This window comes from Seriola aureovittata, chromosome 15 (genome assembly GCF_021018895.1).
Source record: "Seriola aureovittata isolate HTS-2021-v1 ecotype China chromosome 15, ASM2101889v1, whole genome shotgun sequence".
Lineage (NCBI taxonomy): Eukaryota > Metazoa > Chordata > Actinopteri > Carangiformes > Carangidae > Seriola > Seriola aureovittata.
Window position 1 is genome coordinate 18,832,323 of NC_079378.1, and position 23,591 is coordinate 18,855,913.

The 23,591-nt window shown below is 38.6% G+C and overlaps 1 protein-coding gene across 6 annotated transcripts; it reads left to right on the forward strand.

The window, feature by feature from the left end:
- Positions 1-137: 137 nt before the first annotated feature.
- jhy (junctional cadherin complex regulator) lies at positions 138-22,427 on the forward strand. 6 transcript variants are annotated; one of them, XM_056396584.1, is made up of 9 exons: positions 255-658; positions 5,652-6,235; positions 9,941-10,036; positions 10,811-11,256; positions 11,539-11,836; positions 15,982-16,044; positions 18,182-18,289; positions 20,274-20,489; positions 21,049-22,427. In XM_056396584.1, the coding sequence occupies exons 2-8, from the start codon at positions 5,735-5,737 to the stop codon at positions 20,481-20,483; spliced, it is 1,722 nt and encodes a 573-aa protein (XP_056252559.1). In that variant the 5' UTR covers positions 255-658; positions 5,652-5,734; the 3' UTR covers positions 20,484-20,489; positions 21,049-22,427. The 6 variants fall into 6 exon arrangements, with proteins under 6 accessions (XP_056252558.1, XP_056252559.1, XP_056252557.1 ...); XM_056396583.1 differs by lacking the exon at positions 255-658 and adding an exon at positions 138-230 and having other exon boundaries at positions 20,274-22,427; XM_056396582.1 differs by having other exon boundaries at positions 20,274-22,427.
- The last annotated feature ends 1,164 nt before the right edge of the window (positions 22,428-23,591 follow it).

Genomic DNA, 23,591 nt, shown 5'->3' on the forward strand with positions numbered 1-23,591 from the left:
TGCTCCTACTGAATAACATCCGGGTCACTGAGCTCAGCTGTCACTCATCATTAGCCAATGGGGACGCACCTCTGAAAACCCCGCCCAGGCGAGTGGTTTGTGTCAGAACCATACATTTGGTCAGAACTAAAAAGTCAGGCAACGCAAAGGAGAGAGCTGGCAGAGCAACCGTAGATCCGGCAGTGAGAGCAAAAGTCCGTGTGATCAGTGAGAAAGAAGTAAAGGGAACTGTAAGCAAAATGACATATTATCAAAAAAGTAAAAGACTAATAGTTTACACGATTACACAATATCATTTGTTTGCAAGTTATACGTTTTACTTTGAGATTTTTTTTTTTTTTTTCTGTTTGATCGATTTTTATTCTCTCAAATTCCTAGTTTTGTTCGATAATACTGGCACAAATCTGATTCCATATAAACTCGACAGCAGATTCAGGGTAAAGTCTTCGTCTTCAGGTGTTTATATTTACCTTAATACGAAGTTAATCTTGCCCACACTCCTCCCCAGTAGTATTTTCTGATGCTTAACCTGACCCCAACCACTTATCTCCGCCTCCTCGCGAGTCTTGGAAATCATGTAGGCAACATGTGTACAAGCATGTTTGCATCATGTTTCCATGGTTGCAGTGCTGCGTAGACTAGTGACAGAGGAAAATAGGTAAGTATTTGAACAAAAATAATTTGCTTTATTATCTGCATAGTTAATGAAATGAATAACAGATTAACGACGTTTTAATGGTCATTGTAAACACAAGAAATGCAGTTGGTAGTTTCTTCTTAGTTCATGGCCTATTCCAGCCTGTTGTAGCCTCTGCTCGTCGTTTGGCAAAACACGATGCTAAGCGAACTTACAGACAATGTTAGCTTTTATTGCAGAGTGATGGCAAAAGATGATGGACAACGCTGCTATTTCCCAATTCGTAAAGGTTACAAACGATATGCATTGTTTATATCGCATTCTTCTTTAATTTCGGAGCTTCTATAGAGGAATTAACTTAATTTTTCACTCTTATTTCTCTTGGCTGTGAGGTTAAATGACAATTACAGTGACAGTGAGGTGTCCAGTGGTGCCTTGCAAAACGACAATACTTGAAATGAATATATTAAAGGCAGTTGTACTCACTGTTATCTTAAAACAAGCAACATATGACAGATATTTCAGAAATTTGTCTGTATGAAAGAAAGATTTGTGTATTGTTTAACAATAATTTGTATATTAGTATGAAATCCCCCCCCCCCCTTAAGCTATTTGACCTTAATAGGGAAGTTTTGACTTAAGGATGACTGCAGTCCGTTTAGGTGTATAAGTTCTGTTTCTGTTCAACTTTATGGGAAACACTGTAAATATATACATATGTACCGGTACACTGCTGGCTCACACTATCATGGCTTCGGGGACATCTAAGGTGAGGTGCCATCATTATTATTGACTCCATCCATGCGTTTTAATGCCATGACAAGTCACAATGGTATATTTTTGCCCACAGTCACTCATTTACAGTGCAGTCAGACCAAAATACACTTCCGTTTCATTTCTGTGTTAAACCTGGCAAGACACATGTTTCCTGCAGGAACCAAGATGGCTGAATGAGTGGTTGCGGTTTTAGCAGGGCCTGAAGGAGATAAACAATTTTTCTTATTTCAGGCATATAACCAAAATCCCATTCATTAAACCCATTGAGTTTGGGATGAGGGAACTGGAGGTGCAACAACACTAACTTATTTCGAGGTTTTGATATTTGATAGATCCTGCCTCTGCGCTCATCTGAGACTATCCTATGGCCTGGTTTTTGCTTGCTTTTTCAGACAGCGCCAGCTTTGAGACCTTATATAGACAGGTGTGTGCCTTTCCAAACAAGGTGTGGAAATCTTAAAGATGATCAAGAAAAATGGGAGGCACCTGATGGTAGATGAGGGAATTTTTTTTTTTTTAATTTTAGCATAAAGCTGCAACATAACAATGTGAAACACTTGAAGGGGTCTGAGTATTTTCTGATTGCACTGTATTTAGTTCTGGTTGAAGCTTATTGGCCAAATCTGCAGGTGTATCAAAACTAGCTAATCCATATCACTCTTTATATATTGCTTCTCAAAATATCTAAAAGGCCAACTCTGTAAACTACAATTTTAGATGGAGAAGCAAATGTATTATCTTCAAAATACATTTTGAATCTATTATTGGACGTTTTTGGATTTTTGGATTAGTGTTTAAACTAAAATGGAACACTTTTATGCCACAGACTAAATCTACATGGTTTCACATCCCCAGAAACATATTCAAGAAAACTGGAGGTTTAAATCTTTGTAAAAATGGGATTTTAACATTTCATAAACAAATGCTACCCTGTTGGAAGGTGATTCTTACTCATGATTTTATTTCATGTGGCTCCACCTTGTGGAACAACAGAACAGTTACAATGAACAGGAAAACCTTATTATCAAAACTGGTATGACAAAAACAGATTAAAAAAAAATCTGAGACCACTTTCCCATTCACTTGAATGGGAAAATGGTCTGAGACTTTTGGACCCCACTGTACATACTTCCAGATTTACAAATTGGGTAAATGGCTATCAGTGATACTAAGTGTAATAACAAAGCTATAGGCAAAATGTTAAACATTTTCCATGATTGTACAAGAGTTACAAAAATCAGAGTAAGTGATGTCAATATAAGTGGAAACAATATAATATTTAACATGGACAATTTCTCAAGAGGCTCAAGATCATGAATATATAGAAGATTCCTGTTTGAGGTTGACTCATTCATTCATGTAAATGGAAAAATCAGACACCCTCACTAACTTTGTTTATAAATTAGTTTAAATGAGTTTTCCTCTTTACTTCTTTACACACCAGACAATACAAAAACTTTGTCATTTCCTCAGTTAGTTTTGCCATCCCATTGGTTCTCTGTCTGAAGCATCTCCTATATGCTGCTATTGTTATTTTGCTGTGCAGTGATAAAATGAGAATATAAACAATCTATATTTCCCGAAGAGGGCCAGTTTCACCCCTCTCTCTCAAACTAACTGGAGAGGCTCCTGATTTTGCAGGTCAAAGTTCAATCAGAGTGAAGTCAGTCTCTCAGTACTTTCTGGCTTCCCAACCATGTCCATGGCTCTGAGCTTGAAACCCATTGGTTCCTACTGAGGAGGTAAATCTTTAAAAATGAGTCACAGATTCGACCTTAAAAAAGATTTGGTTATTCGCTAAAACAGCTAAGCTGCAATTAAAAACATGAGTATATAGTGCATTTGGTGCAATGATGGGCATATATGGCAACAGGACAGAGTGTGTGGCATTGAATCTAATCAAGCTACACTGTGTGTGTTCATGGTAATGAAGGAGCATGTCATTCAGTGCAGCAGTCTGGCTCATTGAGCTCTGTGCAATGGGAGAGTGAGATATACCAGGCTTTGGATACACACACACACACAATACTATTCCCTTTGGCCTTTAATGGAACATTGAAAAATAAAGAAGGACATCACCCGACATATCCATTAACTGACTCTATATGTATTGCTAATTCTGATATGGAGTTCTGCAGTTTGGTCAGTAGATGGCAGTAATTGATGTTAGTGGCGTGTAAGGGCTGACTGTTAAAATAGAATCTGCAGCGTTTGCTTTATTTCTTGGTGAAAATAGTGTAAAAAATGACTGAATTATTTGTTATTTTGTGATTAAATCTTAATTTCACTTTGGCTTATTGTCGAGATGATTAGGGTATAGACACTGTTGTGGAGACAATCTAACATCATTGGCTGTGTAGCCTTGTCTATTACAATAATTCTATAAACATGTAACATATTATAAGATGTTCACCACAGTTAGATTTGTGCCTGACCTTGATCAGTTTGCCTATTGAACTGGACTGTCACTTTCACTGTCTATGGCAAATTAATTAAAATTAAGCTGATAATAGTGCTGCTTAGATGGAGTACAACGAGGAGAATGCAGCAGCAATCAAACCCTTTACTTTTAAACAGCACATGGATGATAAAAGATAAATAGCATTCATTCACCACTTAACAATGAAACTGTGTCAGTGATTTAATGAGATGCAGGCACCAATCATACATTTTAGTGAGAATGGTGCTTTCAGAATAACAGCTTTCATTTGAGGGAAATGAGATTTTTGTTTTGTTTGGGTGAATCACAATAAGTGGTCACTCGTGGTCCATTAACGTGGATCATTGTTGCTGTAAAGGAGATCTCTCTTTCACTCTTTTGAGGGAGTGAGGTAGGCATCTATGGTGGGGACAACACCTCATCTGTTTTTGCAATCTTGTCAACTCGTACCGTTGTTTCCTCTTCTCTTTCCTTCAGACCCCGTCTGATAGTCATCTCCCTCCAAAATAGAAAAAGGCCATTCTCCATTTTCCCGTCATTAACCTGTGCAGATTGATGCCCACCAAGTGTGGGTTCGCTTCCAAAGTACATTGTTTCAGAGGAAAATGAACATGACATTTTCTCACAAAAGGTTCCATTTCATAGAACTAAGGCAGTGGACACAGTCTCATTTCCATTATCATGTTCTCATAGTCCTCTACTGCCTCCTCAAAGCGGGTAAGCCTTTTCACACAAAGCCATTGCATAGTTTACAAACCCAATGGGCATTCCTTATTCAAGCAAAAGATTCCTATTTAAGCAACTCCATTCATCCCTCCTCACTATATTTTACTCATATCTCACTCCAAAATTGCAAAAGGATATTTGAGTATAGTCTGCATGACCAGTTTTTCGTTTTCCCATTCAGTGTTTGTCACTACATTTCACTGGCTTTTGTATTTAGGCTTCTGTATCTTGGGCAAGAAATAATGGGCTGTGGTATTTTGCCATGTGTTAGAGACATCACGCCTAGCTGAATGTTGTCTATAATGCATTCTACAACTTGTTTGAGTCTTAGCCATTAGAGAGACATCCCTTACCCTTTTGGCCTCATCGAAGTGAAGGGCCCTACACCTAGGCAACCCGCCCCCCCCATGCACAACATCACGGCAGGAGAATTAGACTCCCCTCGTCCTCCCAGTAAGCACAACAAAGAGGCTCTCTGCTATTTAGTTTAATGAGATCTTTTCATCACCATCAGAAAGAGCATTTTAGCCTGCAATTTTCAAGCCATTTCATAAGCTGAAAATTGCCGTTTGTGAACCATTCCCCCGCTAGTAGCTCTCAAATACACTCTCATTAGTGAGCCTGGAGGTGAAAATACGAAAATTATCTGTAAATACAGGCTCATAATCCCCCTCATCTGTTTCAATTTCAGAAGTCTCTGATAAGGCCTAATACTTTGTTTGAGGACATCATCATTCTAATAATGGTATAATGCCTCTTGTTCCTTTGACCTCTCAGTACAGGATTATGTGGCATTCAGGTGTCTGTAAAACTTCCTTTGGAAATGGAAATATCATTGATAAAGCTGCTTACCAACAATTAAATCAATTATTAATAATGAAATTAAGATAATACTATAAATATATGAATATATTATTTTATAATTGCATTAAGTTTCTTATTTTTTATTTTTATTTGTATAGTTAATTAAGCTTAGTAATAGAGCTGTGACTTACTGATGCAAATCTCAGTGTTAGGCTGGTTGTATTGAGAAAATAATCTTTATTCTATTGTCTTTTTCTAACCTCGCAGCTGGCCGCTCTCTGATGATGCATATTCTGACCTGCGCTATGACCCGAACTGGAGGACCAAGCTGAAGGGAAACAGCCACTTCAATGAGAGTCCACAGATTTCTGTTGAGAAATATTACCAAGTCCCTGAGGAGATCTCTAGTCAGTCGTGTGGTGACAGACGGGGATTGGAAAATAAAAGGAGGATACAGATACAGTGTAGACACAAGTCAAGCTGTTATGGTGACACCTCAAATGGCTGGCAGTGAGTCTGACCAGCCGTATTACCTTCACCCACAAGATGGTCAGACTAACTCTGTAACATCCACCCAATGTCACAACCGTGATTTACAATGCAGATCACCAGAAACTGATACTACAGAATTTCAGACCCACTACCAGGAAGAACCAAGATGCGCACAAGGAAGACCCATCCAGAAAACCAACACACCCAAATTGACGAGTCATGATGTTTTATCGAACAAGAAGCTAGAAAGACCCATGGAGGACATAGTGGAACGCAACAAGACAACCCTGGGGCGCAGCACATCCAAACGTGGCTCCTATGTGAGGGTGTATTCACTTAAACAGCAGATGCCCATTAATGTGAGTGAGGTGTATACAGAATGTAGTTTTCTCAACCAACAGCTTTTGCTTATTAATCACAGAATAAGAATTTGACCTTTGAAATGTGACAGCAGCACAGTACCGGTCACCCTCAAACAGGCACTCTCTTCAAACAGGTTGCAATTACAGAAACAGACACCAGGAGCTGCACTAGTATTGATAATGAATCTTGGACTGCTGTGCTATTGTTGCAGTTGCATGACTGAGGATTAAGTTTGACTGGGGACAGACCACTGGAAATACTGGGATAAAATATATAAGTGCTTCAAATCCCAGTTTTAAACTGTGACAGTTTACATTGTGTTTTTGTGATCTGTTTGGTAACATCCTTACAGGTCATTGTTTTGTGATGGACAGATTAACTATATCTATTTAATGTACTGGCCTCTTTGAAGGAGCTTTTTCGTTTTACAATTTAGGTTGTTTTTGTTTCAGAAATGCACAGAGGAGATGAGGTTGTAGTTATGATTGAGATGTTTTCCTTTTTTACGCAGTAACTATAGTTTTTGTAGTATTATTAAATGAAGGTGATCCTGATGATAGTGGTGTGGTGTGTTTTGCAGGGACTTTAATCCATTGCACCCTGGCTACATTCTAACAATGTTAAGATGTTTTAAACATAGAGGTCAGTTGTGGGGCTTGTGAGTGCACATGCTGAACATATGCTATGTATTTTTTATATCTGTATTTACTATGCACATAGCCAAGTGTCAGTATATTTACTCTTGAAAGCTTATTCTAATCTTGGACACTATTAATGGGCAGTTGCTTGAATGCAGCTTGTCTCATGAGCAGAATATGGAACAAGCTCCTTCATTTTTTTTTTCTATTTTTCCTTCTTTCCTTGCTTCTTCATCAGCCGAGCTTATGCTTATGCCTATATTCTATGATATTTTCTCTGACCCAGTCTGGAAAATTAATTTGGCAAAGGAGCATAGCTGTTTTCATCTGCCTTCTCCTCCACCTTATGAAAAGGGCCATGTCTGGCTATGCAGTGCTTATTATGAGCTGATGTGTACAACAAGAACATCAGAGACGCATGGTTACCAATAGGCTCTTAGACATCCCTGCACCTGGCACAGTGGCATAATTGGTCAGGATGGCCCGCATTCCCCATTTGTTGGGCCACAAGACTGTTTGCTGGCTATAATACCAACAACCTTGTTCACCCATCTGAGCCCCAGCCCTCCACAATGTCTCATATCATCACCATTTACATAGTCAAGAGCCGTTAGCTTTGTGCAATGGTAAACAGAGCCAGAGCCTTTCCCTCTCCTCAACCCTTGTGTTTTGTCGTTTTCCCTCTGAATTCGCTTGTTAGTTTTCCATTTCTCCGTCTCCCCAAAGACGTCTCTTACTTAATGAGGGACATAGGGCATAAAAGAAGGGGGTACCAATTTGCATTTGGTCTGTTTCTTGTTTCATTACAGGATTAATTTATGAATTGATCGGATGTGTTACGGCAAAAGTGTAACATATCAACAAAGCTTATCAGAAATCGGCTCAAAACAAAGTCATTTTTTAAAACCATATTTTGTAATAAGAACAAATCTCCCTAAAGTCTGTTTTTTTACTGTAGCGCTGTGATTAGCATGCTTACAGAAAAACAATCCACCCTAAAACTGAATTAACACATGAAAGTTGTATGAACTTGGACAGTTCAAGATCCAAGACTCTTTAGAAGCCAACATCATGGAAACTCTCTTTGGATAATTATTGAATAGGACACTGAATTAAGTGATTAGTGGCAATCGCTCAAGGTGAAATTTGTTAACCTGAAATTAAATACACAAACTGTCTACAGAGTAACTAGTTTGTTATTAAGGCAGCCTCCTCTGTCTCTTTGTGAGATTGACATTTTGTTCTCTGGTCTCTTGTTTTGAAATAGGACAGTTTATTTTCACACACACTAAATTAAATATTTGAAGATCAAAGAAATAATACATATGTTAGATTTTTGAAAAATCTTAATAGTGAAGGTTAGAGAAAGACATCTTAAAATCCAAAAACAATATTCATTCATAATTAGGATAACCACACATCACTTTTATCACAGAGCGTCCTTTGCGTCCTCCAGCTCTTCCTTGTCTGTTTCCACTTGCAAAAGATAGCAACACTCCACATGTACAAATCGCATCAGTTTCACAAATCAATATGAGTCCAGACGAGCCAGTTGTTACAAGGCCCTTTTAAAATAACCCATTTGGTCTTTTGAAGAGAGTGGCCATCTGAAGGCAACTTGTTATAATTAGACGTGTTATTAAATGTACACAACTTCCTAATGCAGCAAATGTTTAGCCCGGACAAGTGGCAGAGTGGCGGTAGCAATGATTGGATCCAACGGGGCATAGGCCTCCTTTGATAAAGACAGAAGTAGCAGATCAATCTTCTGCTATTGCACTCAGCCCTCAGAGTCCCTTCTCCTCTTGCAGGCCCTCACTTCAAAGCCAGGGGAACATAATGTACAATCTTTTAATAGCTTTAGACCAAAGCTCTGGGGAGCTCTCTGCCACTGTATACCCTGCCTCGGCCTAAACACCTAATCAAGATTACCTGGGCTGGCCACAATAGCAGCTAAATGCAATTCAAGATCCACAGTCTCTTTGAAGTCTTCATTGCGAAAAGCAGATGTTTCCCGGGTACAGGAGGTAATACACTAGCTGCAATTGCCAGACTTTGTTGTGACATCGTCTCGCAGAGAAGCAATTACGGGCCTCCCAATTTAGTAGAAAAGATATTACACAGCTTACCATGCTCTAAATGCAATACAGGCCTATCATTTGCTCTCAACTGATTGGGATTTTTATAATGGGTGACAAAAGGCAATGGCAGGGGAAATGGGTAAAGGTGAGAGGTACAAAGTGTTTGTGTGTGTGTGTGTGTGTGTGTGTGTGTGTGTGTGTGTGTGTATACACTGGTGGACATACAGTAGTCACTGACACCTGCTCCTGATCTTCAAACAGCTGCTCTGTCCTCGTTCATCTGTAACAGCATCCAAATTTTCTAAAAGTCATTTGGAAAACAAAAGATCCATCTATTTTGTTTGTGAATTAATGTATAGTTCAATTACTGAACAAACAAACAATCCAAATTAGCCTGAAAGCTGTAGACAAAGGATCATACAGCTAACTTATCGAAACATTGTTAGGTTTGGGTGGTTTGTCCATTAGAGCCCAGAATTTTTCTGTTCTCAGAATAATCGTAACATTTCAGCCTGTTAGATGAAATCGCAAACACACGTGATAGATGTGTTCAACCTGGATCCACTTGTTCCTCCTGACCTTCACCTATTCAACCACACCGAATTAGAGGTATTCAGTGAAAAGTCTTCAGCCTGTCAATACCATCGATCCACTCAGATGGTCCTCTGCCCCTGGGGGAAGTCCTGGAGTTAACAAAATGATTTTTCATTACAGCATTAACACAACATATTCCATGCCAGAAATAGATACATTAGGAACAACTACAATAGTATATTAATGTAATATTAAATTGAAATGAAGAAGACAGGCATTGATAGTTATGGATGCAATATTGATCCCCCTGTATAGGTGTCAATAGGCTGGCACTGGTCTTAATGAAGATATTTGTTCCGGTGTATAGACAGGAAAAATATGAAGGACTTGTTTTTGTTTTGTTGCTTCTGTATCAGCATGTCGCTTTACCTTTGTGTTCTGTTTAAAGGTGCATGAAACTCTTAAGGAGACGGCCACTGCAGAAAATCAGGAGGACAGCTCAGCCCCCGAGCTGATGTGTCCCCAGAAAACACAGCAGTTATGGGTAGGACCCCTCCTCTATTCTTTTCACTTGGTTGACACTGTCATCCCAAACAACACTACAAAAATCAAATAAAATCTAATTTGTTTTGCAGTATTGTGGGTGTGGAAGCTTGGTTGCCTACGTTCTAACAAACATCATCTAGCTGCTGCACAGTACCCTGGCTTTTAGTTTCCTTTAGGGAATGTGGACCCAGTCACTGATGGCATTGTTTCACTGGAGCTTGACAGAGACGGTTTAAAAAAAACAGAAAGAGGAGTCGGAGTAAAAAAGGAGAGGGTTGGAGAAGCATTATTATTTTGAGCACTTGAGCAGCCACCTTAACACTGCCAAGCAGAGGAGTGTTAATGTTTTCTCAGTGGAATGGGAAAAGCTGGCGTTTGCCAAATCAGCGGCATTAGATGCATGAGATACATGCTCATAGACCTTGTGCAACATAATTTGCTCAGTTCATGCAAAGAAGAGTGCCAGCCCTTCTTATTCTTAGGAAAGAATTGTGCCTTTCACTCAGAGCTCTTGTTTGTCTGTTTTTGCTTTGTTTGTGTTGTAAATATGGGTAAATTTAGAGTTGGAGCTTTGTGCTTCACACCACCTTCAGAAATAGGTAGTGTTAAACTTTAATATATTTCACAGAAAGGCAGAGGAGTAAATGTTCAGAAACAGTGGACATATGGACATATGTTTGGGTTTTGTGAATTAACACCCCTGTGCACTCTATATGCACTACATTAATGAACAAATGTTATCCTCAAACTGTTAATCCCACTCTAACCTCAGATCACCCAGATCAACAAGGAGAAAAAAGCCCAGCGGAAAGAATACCCCAACCTCTCTCGACAGCAGCCATCCCCTGCCGTGGTGGTCAAAGCTGAGCTGGGAGACTGTTTGAGTTCCCTATTAGCAAGGCCGGCTGATGTAACGCAGCAGAAACCTAAAAAGATGGCCTCATCACAGCCTTTGCCCCCCACCATCCACCTCAACATCAACCTCAACACATCATCCAATCTTCTTTCATTACTCCAGCAGAAGGGCCAGGATGCCTTCATCAACTTAGCATCTCTTCATGGTCGTCCTCATTGGAGCCCCCCATCTGACGTTCAACTTGCCTTGTACCCAGGGTGTCAACTAACAAATCCAGGAAGGTCCTCCCACATGTCTCAGGAAGGGCTAAATGCACAGCTTCATCACCGAAACCTGGAGAGTGGCCCTAACCAATGGCAAAGGTAAACCACTTATACTGTTTGTTATTGACCAGAGGTGAGAAAGATTTTACATGTTGAGGATCCTGTTGAAAAAACTGGATGACTACAGCATCGAATAACATTTCAAGTAACATTGGAATGACAGCAAACTTGTATTCTATGTAAAATGACAGCACTGGCACTGACACAAAGAAAATGAGTTAAAAACTGTGTCTGATACACTATATGAAAATGTTATCATGATCATTATCTATTATAATGGTGCCCTTCATTCACCAATCCACCAATAACTTTGTGTTTCAGGACAACTGCATTACAGTGGCCATCCTGTGAAGGTGATGACCAGACTTTGAGTTTAAATGAGGTTCACACCAAACAGTTTCCACAAAACCTTACCAGGACACCAACTACTGCCTCGTCACAGGGCCTGGGCTCGTGCAGAGTTCTTCCGCCTATAGGGAAGCCAATGACAGGAAAAGAGCCTAAGATGAACCCTAGTCAAAGTGTGAATACAGTCAACCCCATCCATGGAAGCAGCTCCGACAGCTACTTGGTTCAGATGGAGAAACTGAAGCAGCTGAGGGCAAGAGTTACTAACAAGGTATGTGCTCTCTGTGAGTTTGTTAACATGTTTGTGTTTATTATTGTGTGTCTGAAACTGTCTCTGTGTCTGACATCTAATCAGATAAAAACAAAAAATACCTCCACTGAGTATTCAGAAAGCATACAGGGTGCTTTGCATACATTGTTTATACCAGTGGTTCTCAAAGTGGGGTCCAGGGACCCCAAGGGGTCCCTGAGGGAGTTCCTCATAAAAAAAGGTGAATGATTTGTTTCTACTATAATTCCTTCCATAAGCAATACAATGACAGAATGTGCGACTATTTTAGTCATGGGTTTCAAACACTTTCTGGAATAAAACATCTAAAAGCAAAAATCTTATTGGATTCGGGACCCTGGTACAAAATGGGGGTCCGTTGTCTAATTCGTGTCACGTTAGGTGTCCTTGATGTGAAAAAGTTTGGGAGCCACTGGGCTATAGAGTGATTGGCACTAGTCTCAATGAAAAAGTGTTGTCCCAAATCACCATAACAAATGTTTGCTCCCATCATTAACATATAAATCCTTTATGTAGCCCTTTTTTGTGGTTGTAGACCTTCAGTGGTGACAGTTATTTAGACTGCACTCTGGTTCTTAATGCTGCGTCACAAACGGTCAATGACTTGGAATAACTTTGTTTTGTTGCTGTGTAAAGATACTGTGATGTACTTAATTCATTAGCATTTTTAAACTGTGTTTTAAACAGGGCCAGAAAACTCATTCAGCACATACTGAATAATCATGTTCAAGTTAGAAAAATAAGAACACATTATGCAGTTTCATTTAACAAAAGTGACATGAATTCTTCAGTTGAGTGGCATTCACCTTTAATCCCCACATACACGAGAGGTTACACAAATAAATTCCCCTTTGAAGTCCCAAATAATCCCCTCAGCTGTGTCCAAGCAGGGACTGCATAATCCAGCAGGAGTGCTCTGGTAACAGAGGGCATAAAACATCAGGTTAATTGTCTAGCGCCACTAAGATACACTTAATTGCTATAAGATGATGACTATATAAACCACAGAGCTGCAGGCTCTGAAAGCCATTTGAAGATGTGTTAGAGGATAAGGTGATTAGAGGGGAGAGAGTCTGTGAGGCGCAGGGCCACTAAAGAAGCCCATTTGCATTTAATGATTTGGCTGCTGTTGTTTTCTCCCCTCTCTGGTTTATGGGACTGAACTGTGCAGTAGTGAGTGGAAAGTGACTCAGCAAACCTGCCTTTTCCTGGGTCGACAAATTTAGTTCTCGTTAGCAGTTATTAAATTAAAGTGCAAGTTAACTACTGCAAAAATAATTAATGTTGTTCGAGTGAAGTGTTACAGGTGAAATCAACCACAGCACTGCTGTAAACGGACTACATACAAACACACATATGATATTTAAAACATAGCATTTTCACTGCTGTGCTTTAATTGCCATAACACAAGTAAGTTACGGGATCTCGAGACTGTCCTCCTGTGAAAAAACGAGCCCACAGGTCATTTGTGCAGCAGATTATTATGTTCCACAGTTACATTTTGTTGTTAGGCAATATCTAGTGGTCGTAGTTATTATGACAGGAGCAAAGGGAAAAGTGCGGTTACATAGTATAAAGAGTGTCAAAATCCACATAGGAATATGACACAGGAGATTGGTGTTTGATTCCCATGTGAAACCAGTAGTTTATATTGTTTTTATTATCCATGACCTTCGTTGTTATTATTGTAACCATGACAGCAAAGATCATCTGATGTTGAGGAACTACTTATTTTAACCCAAATCGTGATCTTTTCTTAACCCTAACCAAATAGTTTTAATGCTTAAACCTAACCAAGTAATTTTTGTGCCTCAACCTAACCAAGCCATGACCGTTATTATAGTAACCACGGCAACATTGGGTACGCCGCTCTCGGTACAGCCTTGTTTATTATGGTAACCGTGACAACTGAGGTCCGGTAAACATGCTGCCATAGGGGTGCTATTTCAGGAGATACTCCTATTGGTCGTATCAGAGGGATGAAAAAACAAATTATATGGTTTTTGAAAAAAGCACCTATATGGTTGTTTAGATTGGAGGACTTGTTGGAAATGACAAACTATCCAAAAGATTCCCAACAGCATTAGGACACCAACTGCAGGCAAACAAGGCAATTCTGGCATGAACAGAGACAGATTGATTATATGTATAATGTATCCTATTTATTGTTCATTACTATGACAAAAAAACAATAATGTTATTGATAACATTGCTGTATAATTTTTACATCACCTACCAACGAACAGTTCAGATAGGTGGACCCAAGAAAGGCTAGAACATATGATTAAATGCTTAGGGTTGCATTCACACTGGAGCCTTCATATAGTCCTCCTGTGGTGACTAACACCACAGGAACACCCCTTGACCTTCCATCTCTCCCACCATGTTAGCCATCATGTCTGACAAGATTACAGGCTCAATTTGTAAAGCAGTCTGGCTGCGTGAAAGCAGATGAGCATGACTTAGGGGTTGGGGAGAGAGGGGAGCGGGCTTGGAAAGAAAGGTACCCTGTTGTGTCCAGCAAACTGAAATCCTCCTTTCTAAAAGGAGCCAGTGCAATCTGGAATGATTAGCTCCCTTTTGTCTGGGACAGCTTGTGGATTGAATGCACCCATGTACACATGGTCACACACAAATCATCTCCAGCACCTGTGAAGGAACGCTATATAGTACATCTGTCATCCGTCATCATTTCTTTGCCCATAAGACTTGTATCAATTCATTCATGTTCAATTCATCTCAGCATCAGTGTTCCTGAGAAAAGCACCCCAGTATCATATTGGAGCCTAATAAGGAAATATTGTATGTGATGCAGTGTATGGTGGCAAAGTCCTTTAAAAGCTCATGCACTGTGTGCACTCTAAACACTATTTGTTTCATTTTATTTTTTTTATTTTTTTGGTTTCCTAAGGAAAAAACACTGGTGCATACAAACTAATGTATAGTAGTATAATAGAGTCCTGCTTTATTTTGAATACATTGGATAACTAGCATGACTCAGACAGCCAGTATGGACATACATAAAAGGAACACCCTTTAAAGTGACACAAATTTACCATCTAAATAACAATAGTAAACATATTGTTTGATTAGGAGGTGATCTCATTGAACTGCAGTGCACAATCAAGGATCATGTGTATAATCACTTGAGTGTAAAAGTATCATTAAAGAATACCAATAGTCTACAGCCATGTCATGTCTCTGTGAGGCTGCAGTTTGGTTTTGCGGTGCTTTGAGCTAAATGCTAATTCTATTCTGCTCACAATGACAGTGTCAACCTGTTGATGTTAACAGTTTGCAGGTTCACCACAATCAACATCTTCATTTAGTCTGTTATTGTGCTAAAATTTGATGATTAGCATTAAATACAAAGTACAGATGCTGCTGATGTGAATGTTAGTAGTAGTAGCATTAAGATCACTAAGTTATTGAGGGGAACATATCAGTATATCTAAACCAAATTTCCAGGCAAATCATCTGATAGTTGTTGAGACAGTTGATTCAATACCATAGACATGGCAATAAGTGACATGCTGACGCTAGAAAAGTCATTATGATGCGTTGCCTGGGAAAGAACCATGAATGTCTCGACAGACTTTTGAGCCAATCCATCAAGTAATTTTTGAGATATTCACTGAATAAGAGAAAAGTGTTGGTGCTAGATGAAAAGACAGAGGCTTATCAAAGTCATTAGGATACATCCTCTGGGCATCTTTACAAAATTTCTTGGCATTGCCATTGCTATCCCTGGAGCCATGTCACTAGCATAGCTAAAAAAAATAAAATCAGTTTCTGTGTGTGAAAAAGTCTTCCTCAAATAGCTGAGGAGAGAAAGCTATTATTTTTATTTTTACAAAATGTTTGGTGACGACAGTGTCACTCACTTAGAGCCTCTCTCTCTCTTTTCATGTCATCTGCCAGGCATTTTTCTATCACTGTATTTAGTGCAACAATGTACCATTTTAACCCCCCTCTATCTCTCTATATCTCTTTCTCGCTCTCTCTATCTATCTATCTATCTATCTATCTATCTATCTATCTATCTATCTATCTATCTATCTATCTATCTATCTATCTATCTATCTATCTATCTATCTATCTATCTATCTGTCTGTCTGGCATACAAGAAGCTGAAGACAGACATGGATCTGCGAGGCCCGCATCCTGACTACACAGCCATTGAAAAGAGAGTAAGTACTGAACTGCAGCACCTGTCACTACCATATCAGCAAGCATTATCAGTAACTCTTTGACCTACACAACCAGTTTGTGTTATGTGGCTTCATTTATCAAGACAGTTTTTCAAGGCTAGTCACACACACAATATGTAGTACATACATATATACTGTAAGTAGTGTGAATTTACTGTACTATAATTGGTGCTATTCAGATTCAGTTTCTGATTAAGACAGCTTTGTTTATCCCAAGAAGGACAATTCTTTTACAGCTTACCCAGTCCATACACACAACTTACAGTAAAAAGTAATTATATGTCAGAGGCAACAGGTCAGCACACTTTGGTCAATACAAGGAACAACAGGCAGCAATGAGTAAAATAAATAAGAATAAAACAAGTAAAATGAATAATAAATTATACATTATGTTACAGTTTCTATAGTAAATAAATATAATATGTTCTAAGTTTGATTGCATATTTTTCTTTGTCTATTTTTATTATGCATAGTTCCATGTTTATCATTTTTGATTTACTCACCTACAGCAATTATATTGTGCGAATTTACAAGTACAGTTTTTTACAACTGGTTTTTCAAACATTTTCTAAACTAGGTCTATTTTTATTTTTCAAAACTCTGCACACAGATCCAAAAATTGCTCACACAAAATGCATGATCAACATGGCTGTAATCTGGTTATACTGCCCTTGGTGTTTGGAGGGTGATGCCACTTCCTGTACTTTGGATTACAGCTGCTGATATGTCAGACTTGGTTGTATTTTCCTTGAAAATGTATTCATGTTACTGTGATGTAAAGAATGTGGAGAACGTGGAGACAAGATGTGTGGAGTATGATCAGAAAATTATATTGGAAACAATTGAGGTCAGGGTTTTTACACAGACATCAAGTGTATAATTGATTGCATTCAAAAAATACAGATCCAATCAAACTTCAGGATCTTGAAGATGGATGATGCTAAGTGGCTAATTTAGGGTATGTAAACTGAAAAATCATTATAAACAAGATGTAAAAATTCAGAAATAATAAATATATCTGAACATTTAAAAGGGCTATTGGTAAAACTATTCACACACAGCCACATCTGTGTTTGGCCACGGAAAGGTGCTTCTGCATTTGGCAGCACATCTTATGCTCTCTAAAGTCTTCTTATTCTGAACACATGTAGAAAGGTGTGGGTAATCTTACTGCCAGGAGATGAAAAAGTTCAAAACAGAAAACTGAAACAAACTTCCGATTGAGAGAGAGACAGAATGAAGTGGATGTGGAATCACTCTTTGTTCCCACTGGGCAGAAAGAAGCCACATCAACCCCTGTAACTTCCATGTTAGCCGTCTTGTATTTTTTCCATGCATTTAAAAATGAATTATAGAGCTTTTCACTAATATGAGGATGAAATCCCCGTGTTGACTTTGGTATGTAGCAACTACATTTTTCTGCTTTCTATATTTGAGAACCTCGCTGCCTTTTCTAGCCATAAAAGAGAGGATGATAGAGAAGAACATGTTTCCCTACGTAGCAGGATGTTGTATTGATTTGCTGTTAGGCAATATAAGCTATAAGGAGGGACTCATATGGAAAAAAAAATGTGATTAGAATTCTTTTCGGACAAACATGATTAGCTGTTTTTTAGTCTCCTGTGCCTAAATCCTGATGTCCACTACTGTCATTGTGTATCCACTGACCCTCTTCCAATTGTCTGAGTTCATCATTTAAAGGCCCCCGTGCTGTTCCACCGATAAAATTGCAAATACAAAGCAAATGAGAGTACCCCAAAGAAGTTAAGTGCTCTTTGTGCTTTGATATATCTTTTGTTAATCCCCAGTTGTAAAAAGTGAGCATGTTTGGCCAATTTACACTAGATTGAGTCCTGTGCATCTCCAGGGCCAAACCTATTAGTGAATGATATGTGTAAATGTGGATAGGCCCGCTGAATGGCTAGCTGTGTTTGGTTTTGTTGGGCTAGGTGGAGAGGCTCTGCCGAGGGGATGCACAAAGGGAAGGGCCTTAAGGGAGAAATGGCTCAGTTAATTAAACCCCCTTTTATAATCTGCTTCTGTTCCCCCCCCCTCTCTTCTCTCTCACTCCCTCTCACTCTTTCACCATCATCATGCTGAAAAAATAAAACGACAGAAGCTGTATTCAAATGTGGTCCGTGAGCAGAACAAAAAGATAAGTAGGATTCCCTTTCTACCAGCCAAGGACCTGGAAGGCAGTGACAAGAAAGTTCCCAGGATGAAGGTGTGTGTGTATTTACTTTTTGAGTGTGTCTGTAAATTCAGCCCCGCTTTTAAACAGCATGTTCAAGGCGGGAATGTTGCGCCTTTATTCTGCCTTGCCATTCTGTATAATAGGTATGTACATGGAATCGAGGAGCATTGTTGGTCAGGGTATGAAATGATCTGTTTTCCTATCAAAAACAAAAATGAAAAAAATGAGAAAATCGTTTTTCCGATGTCCATGAACACTGGAAAAAACAAGTGAAACAGTGTAAAAAAATGACTTGTTTTTTGGTTTGGTGTAATTTTCATTTTTCCTTGTGAATTGAGCACACATTGACCACAGGTGACTGACATCAATGGAGAGGATCAAATTAAACCATCAAAATAAAAGTGAAATGTGTGACAGCACTTTACGAATGAACTGAGTTAGTGGGATATATACAGTATATAGTGATGATATTTTAGTTGAGTGGTATTACAGTAATTGATATTCTGGAAACTGTTGCCCCTATTTCACATTGCTACCCAAATAAAGAGCATCTATAAAGTGCAGGGAGCTCTGCTGTTCACCCATCACTCACCATGAAGGTTAGAACATTGACATGGTTTTAGATAATAATAATAATAATAATAATAATAATAATTCTTATTAAATATACATTTATCATTAGCTACATCAGCTTGTCTATATCAAATAAACCTTTTTTTAATCTGTATGTCTAATCTGTATCTGTGTGTGTTGTTGCATGCAGGATTTGTAGCCAAGGCTAATTTATAACTCCTGCCCCTGGTTAGGCTTTAAAAGGTCACAACATATCTTCACTACCAAGAGTACATTAGTTCAATTGAGAACATAATAAAGAGTGGCATTATCATACATAATAATATAAAAATCATGACACTGACAAAATGACAAAATAAAATCACAATCATTTTACATGTGTTGCATAGATGTGCACATGTGTATGGTCCCCAATTCATGGCAAGTATGTACATACTGTATTTATGGGTGTGTTCGTTCATGTGCATGTATGGTCATCATGTCACATAAATGTTTGACAGACTCAATAAGAAAAAATGAAATGATCCTGTACAACTGAGGTTTGTACTATGAAGCGAGTTTAACATACCCAGGATATCTTTTCATGTCAAAGAAGCGAGTTATTACATTGAGCAACACTGTCAGACCCAACAATAAAGTAGAACAACAATCATTAGGTTTTTAACTGAGTATTTTTTTTCTCTGTTGTCTGATGATGATCAAACTGATTGTTATGAATATGTGATGCATAAAAAAAAAAAGTATTGTGGGACTGTTGCTGCTGTCAAAGAGAAGAGAAGTAGTTCATCATGTCTGATGAGGTCAAACTGACTCAACATGTTCATTCATTAGATTTTCATCACAGAGTCTCTTCATGTTATTCTGGGCTGCAGTAATGGAAGAAGAATAAAAGCATCACTGTATGTATTCGTTTAGTGTTTGTTAGAAGTTGTTTTAAAACCAGAGTGAACATGTGGAAAGAAGCAGCGAAACGATTTCACTGATCTCTGAAAATATCTACTGCTAGTATATTATTTATCACTTAACTGTAAAAATGTTTTGTCCTTGTCAGGATCCTGTAGGAATAATATGTCTTTGGTTTTCCAGTGATCTGACTGGTCAGAAGTTGGGTGGGTTGTTGACAGGCTTTAATTTGATCCTCTGAAATGAACCTGCTCTGCACCTGCTATTTCACTTTGTAAGAGAATTTTTTCAAAATGTTTAAATGTTTTACAAAATTAACTCCACTAACAGTTATGCTGTCACCAATGGAGAATTATACATAAACATATAATGTATTATATTCAGTGTATCATTAAAGTTCCTCAGCCTGGTGTGTGCCTTGTATTGTAGAACATAGTAGACAGATGTGGATATTTCTGGAGGACCGGGGCCATTTTTCACTGTAGCTTGTATACACAACTTAGTAATTTGAACTTCTCTCTTTCTCTCTGTCTCGTAGGCCTTGGAATATGCCAAGACCATAGCCAAACCCCCTGTCCAGTCTCAACCAAAACAGAGACAGACACACCAGGCTGAAGGTTTTTCTGAGCACGCTCCTTGCTTGCAGGGCTTGGATGTGGCCCAGCTGACCAGACTGGAGCTCCTTACCAAACGGCACGAGGAAGAAAAGCAGGCTGTGTCACTCTTCAGAAAAATACCTGCCGTCTGAAGCCAGGTTCAGTTTCAGTTCACGTTACAGTAACCATGGAACCCGGGCTCTGCCTTTTTAAATTAGCCAGGCCTAGAGTCACATCAACAAATCTGCATACACATTTTCACACATTTTTTCAAACATAATTATGATAAATTAGATAAAGACAATCTCTGAGAAGAACTGAAGCCTCAGCCAGTGTCTTGTGTTACTGTTAATATTGTGTGTTAACAGATCAAAAAAATCGCTTCAAGTGTTTGTTTTAAACACTGATACCAGAAAATGTCACCCATAGATTATCTTAAAATTTAAATTTGGCAGTGACTGAACCATGAAATCCAGATTTGGTCAAGGGGAAGCCGGAAGTGGACGTGATTCTCAAAATGTCCACCAAGACACGTAAGAAAAAGTGAAAATAACTAACTAGTTCAACATTACTGGTTCCAAAACTATGTTGAAATATGTAAAGCACCTCTAACAAATCAGTCATAGAAAGTGCTCTGTAGAGTCTCTGTGAAAACATGTTTTAAGGATGTAAATATTTTATTTTCTGATGTGACCCGTATCTATGTGGCACCTATAGGGAATATGTGCATGTCAGGGTTTGAAGAAAAGGCGATGGCACTTTCTACGCCAACACCCAGATGTGATTGGAGTAGAGCAGCCAACTCCGGCAGTAATAAACCAACTGACCGCACACACTGCAGGGTGTGTTGCTCAGGACCAAAGGAGGTGCAGTGCTGAGTGTGAAGTTGTTTGGATGAATCTTTGCGCTGTGGGATTAATGGTGTTGTCATGCCTTGTCTCAAACTTTTAAAGATTAGAGTTTTTGTACGGAATGTAGGTTTGATACATTTGACTGATTTTAGTAGATACATTTATACATAATATAATAATAATATAATCAAACGTAACTGTATATAGAGATATGTACCTGCTCAATAGTCAGATATTACTGTAAGTGGTGTCTCAGACTTTGTGTCATTGTCATATCATTAAATGTCACTGAAAACCTGCTGGGTTTAGCTTGAATGCTCTTGTGTGTCAACATTGACACTGAGCAGTCATAGACTCACCAACAGCACTAAACCTTAAGACCAGACCACTGACTAATGCCCACACTTCCCATATTGTTATTTCAGTCGCATTACATTATTCACATCACTGTTAAACCTACAGTAATCCAGATAGTCTCTGTTTTGGGTTTGTTTTTCTTTCATCCATTGGTCCCTATGTCTTGTAGCCATGTTGGTAGTAGTAACTCCTCCCCAACACACAACACTCCCAAGCAGCTCATTTTACTAATTGAACCCTCAGATCATTATCAAAGCACTATTTACCTCTGTGCAATATTTTAATTAGATTATAGTCTCTATTTAACCCATCATGGACTCTTTGAAGCTCTGTGTTTTTAGTGTTAAGTCCTCAGATGTGCGGTTTGAAACAAATGACCAAGCCCTTTTTAATTTAATGAGAAACACTGCCTATCCAGACTGAGTCTCTTGCATCTTTTTTTTTTTTTTGGTCCCACCTACTCGTTTTTTTGCCATTGAAATCCAGTTAATTGAAGGAGTCTTTCACTGCTATACATGAAGGGGGCCAAATTAGCATCCCTTTCTGCCCATTGGGAAGCTAAGGCAGACGTGGATGCTTTGATGTGAGAAGTGTGCTTTCAGTAGGCGGCAAGCTTCCTGAAAATGAGCTGATGGCCCTGCTATTAGGCCCAAATGCAGATGCGTCCATGTGTTGCAAAACGCTTAATCTTTTAATTGATCACCTTCTGCATGGCCTATTCTCCACATGGTTTTTTTCCCCGGCTGCCTGTTAATCAGAATCACATTTTGAAGATGACATGAATTGCTTTTCAAAAGGCGGGAAAGGATGGCAAATCCAGTACGAAGGAAAGAGAGGATTTCAGCTTATTGTGCAAATGCCCAGAGAGAGAGAGAGAGAGAGAGAGAGAGAGAGAGAGAGAGAGAGAGAGAGAGAGAGAGAGAGAGAGAGAGAGAGAGAGAGAGAGAGCTTGTGGGAAAACAAATTTAATACACATAATAAAGCTGATTTAAGATTCTCTAATGTCTGTGTTTGTGTGGCTCTTACACACATTTCTAATCAAGTGTTGTCAAATCAATTATTACAATAAATACTTTACTTCCCTTCTACCCTCAATCGTTATAACATCAGTAACTGGACAGTAAACAGTTTACTGCAGCTCTGAGAACGTTGCGTTATTAATACTCTTCTACAGCAGTTGTTTGTTGGACCAGAGGGGACAATGTTAGGTATTTGTATGGTATGATGATGATGATGATGATGATGATGGACATCTGTTGATCAAGATTATTTAAAGATGATTTGGTCCTGCAGATCCTGCAGCATAGAATAATGAAATAAAACTAAAATAGCACAAAAATTATTTTAATTATTTTTGTTTTTGTTTTTTTGCATCCATCATATTTATTAGGACACAGAAGAAGCTGCACCGCTGTTGTCAAGTCCAGCTCCATATTAAATTACACAACAGGACCAACCCATAGAAAAATGACCGGCTCTGTTCTTTAAAATTACAGTTTTGTTCAGTTCTTTCCATTAACAATGCTGGGGAGTTTTAACGGTAGTTAAATTAACTGTTTAACAATATGCACTCATTCCTGTAAAATTAAGTTCTGACTGCTGTTAAACAAAACAAATAAAAAGCAAAAGAAAAAAAAAACAGTATCAGTATCAAATAATACATTAAATGCTTATATACCTAGATTTTTAACAACAACAATTTTTTTTAATTAGTTGGCATATAGTTTTGATAAATTTTCAATATTTTAATGCGCCTACCTTAGAAAATAAAACTTTCTAATCCCATTATTAACGATCACTTCACTGGATTTCTGCTATAAGAAATAGACAAAACGCTGTTTGTGATGAATTTCATCCTCAACGAAGCAAAGTTTAACAACAAATATGAGCATGGACATACATCAGTAAAGGCTCATGAGAGGAATACAACCATCATCTGCTCAGTGGAGTAAGTTTGAGTTTGTTTGCTGACCTATTTGTCATTTCTTGCTGTCATTCAGTTTTGCGTCTCTGCGTGTTGGTTTTAAACTCAGCGGGTTCGAGGCAGGAAAC

Bases quoted from the DNA above. Each gene is read 5' to 3' on its own strand.
- jhy (XM_056396583.1), top strand. From the start codon at position 5,735: ATGAGAGTCCACAGATTTCTGTTGAGAAATATTACCAAGTCCCTGAGG. The intron at 10,037-10,810 runs GTAGGACCCCTC...CTCTAACCTCAG, and splicing joins AGAAAACACAGCAGTTATGG to ATCACCCAGATCAACAAGGA. The intron at 11,837-15,981 runs GTATGTGCTCTC...CTGGCATACAAG, and splicing joins GGGCAAGAGTTACTAACAAG to AAGCTGAAGACAGACATGGA.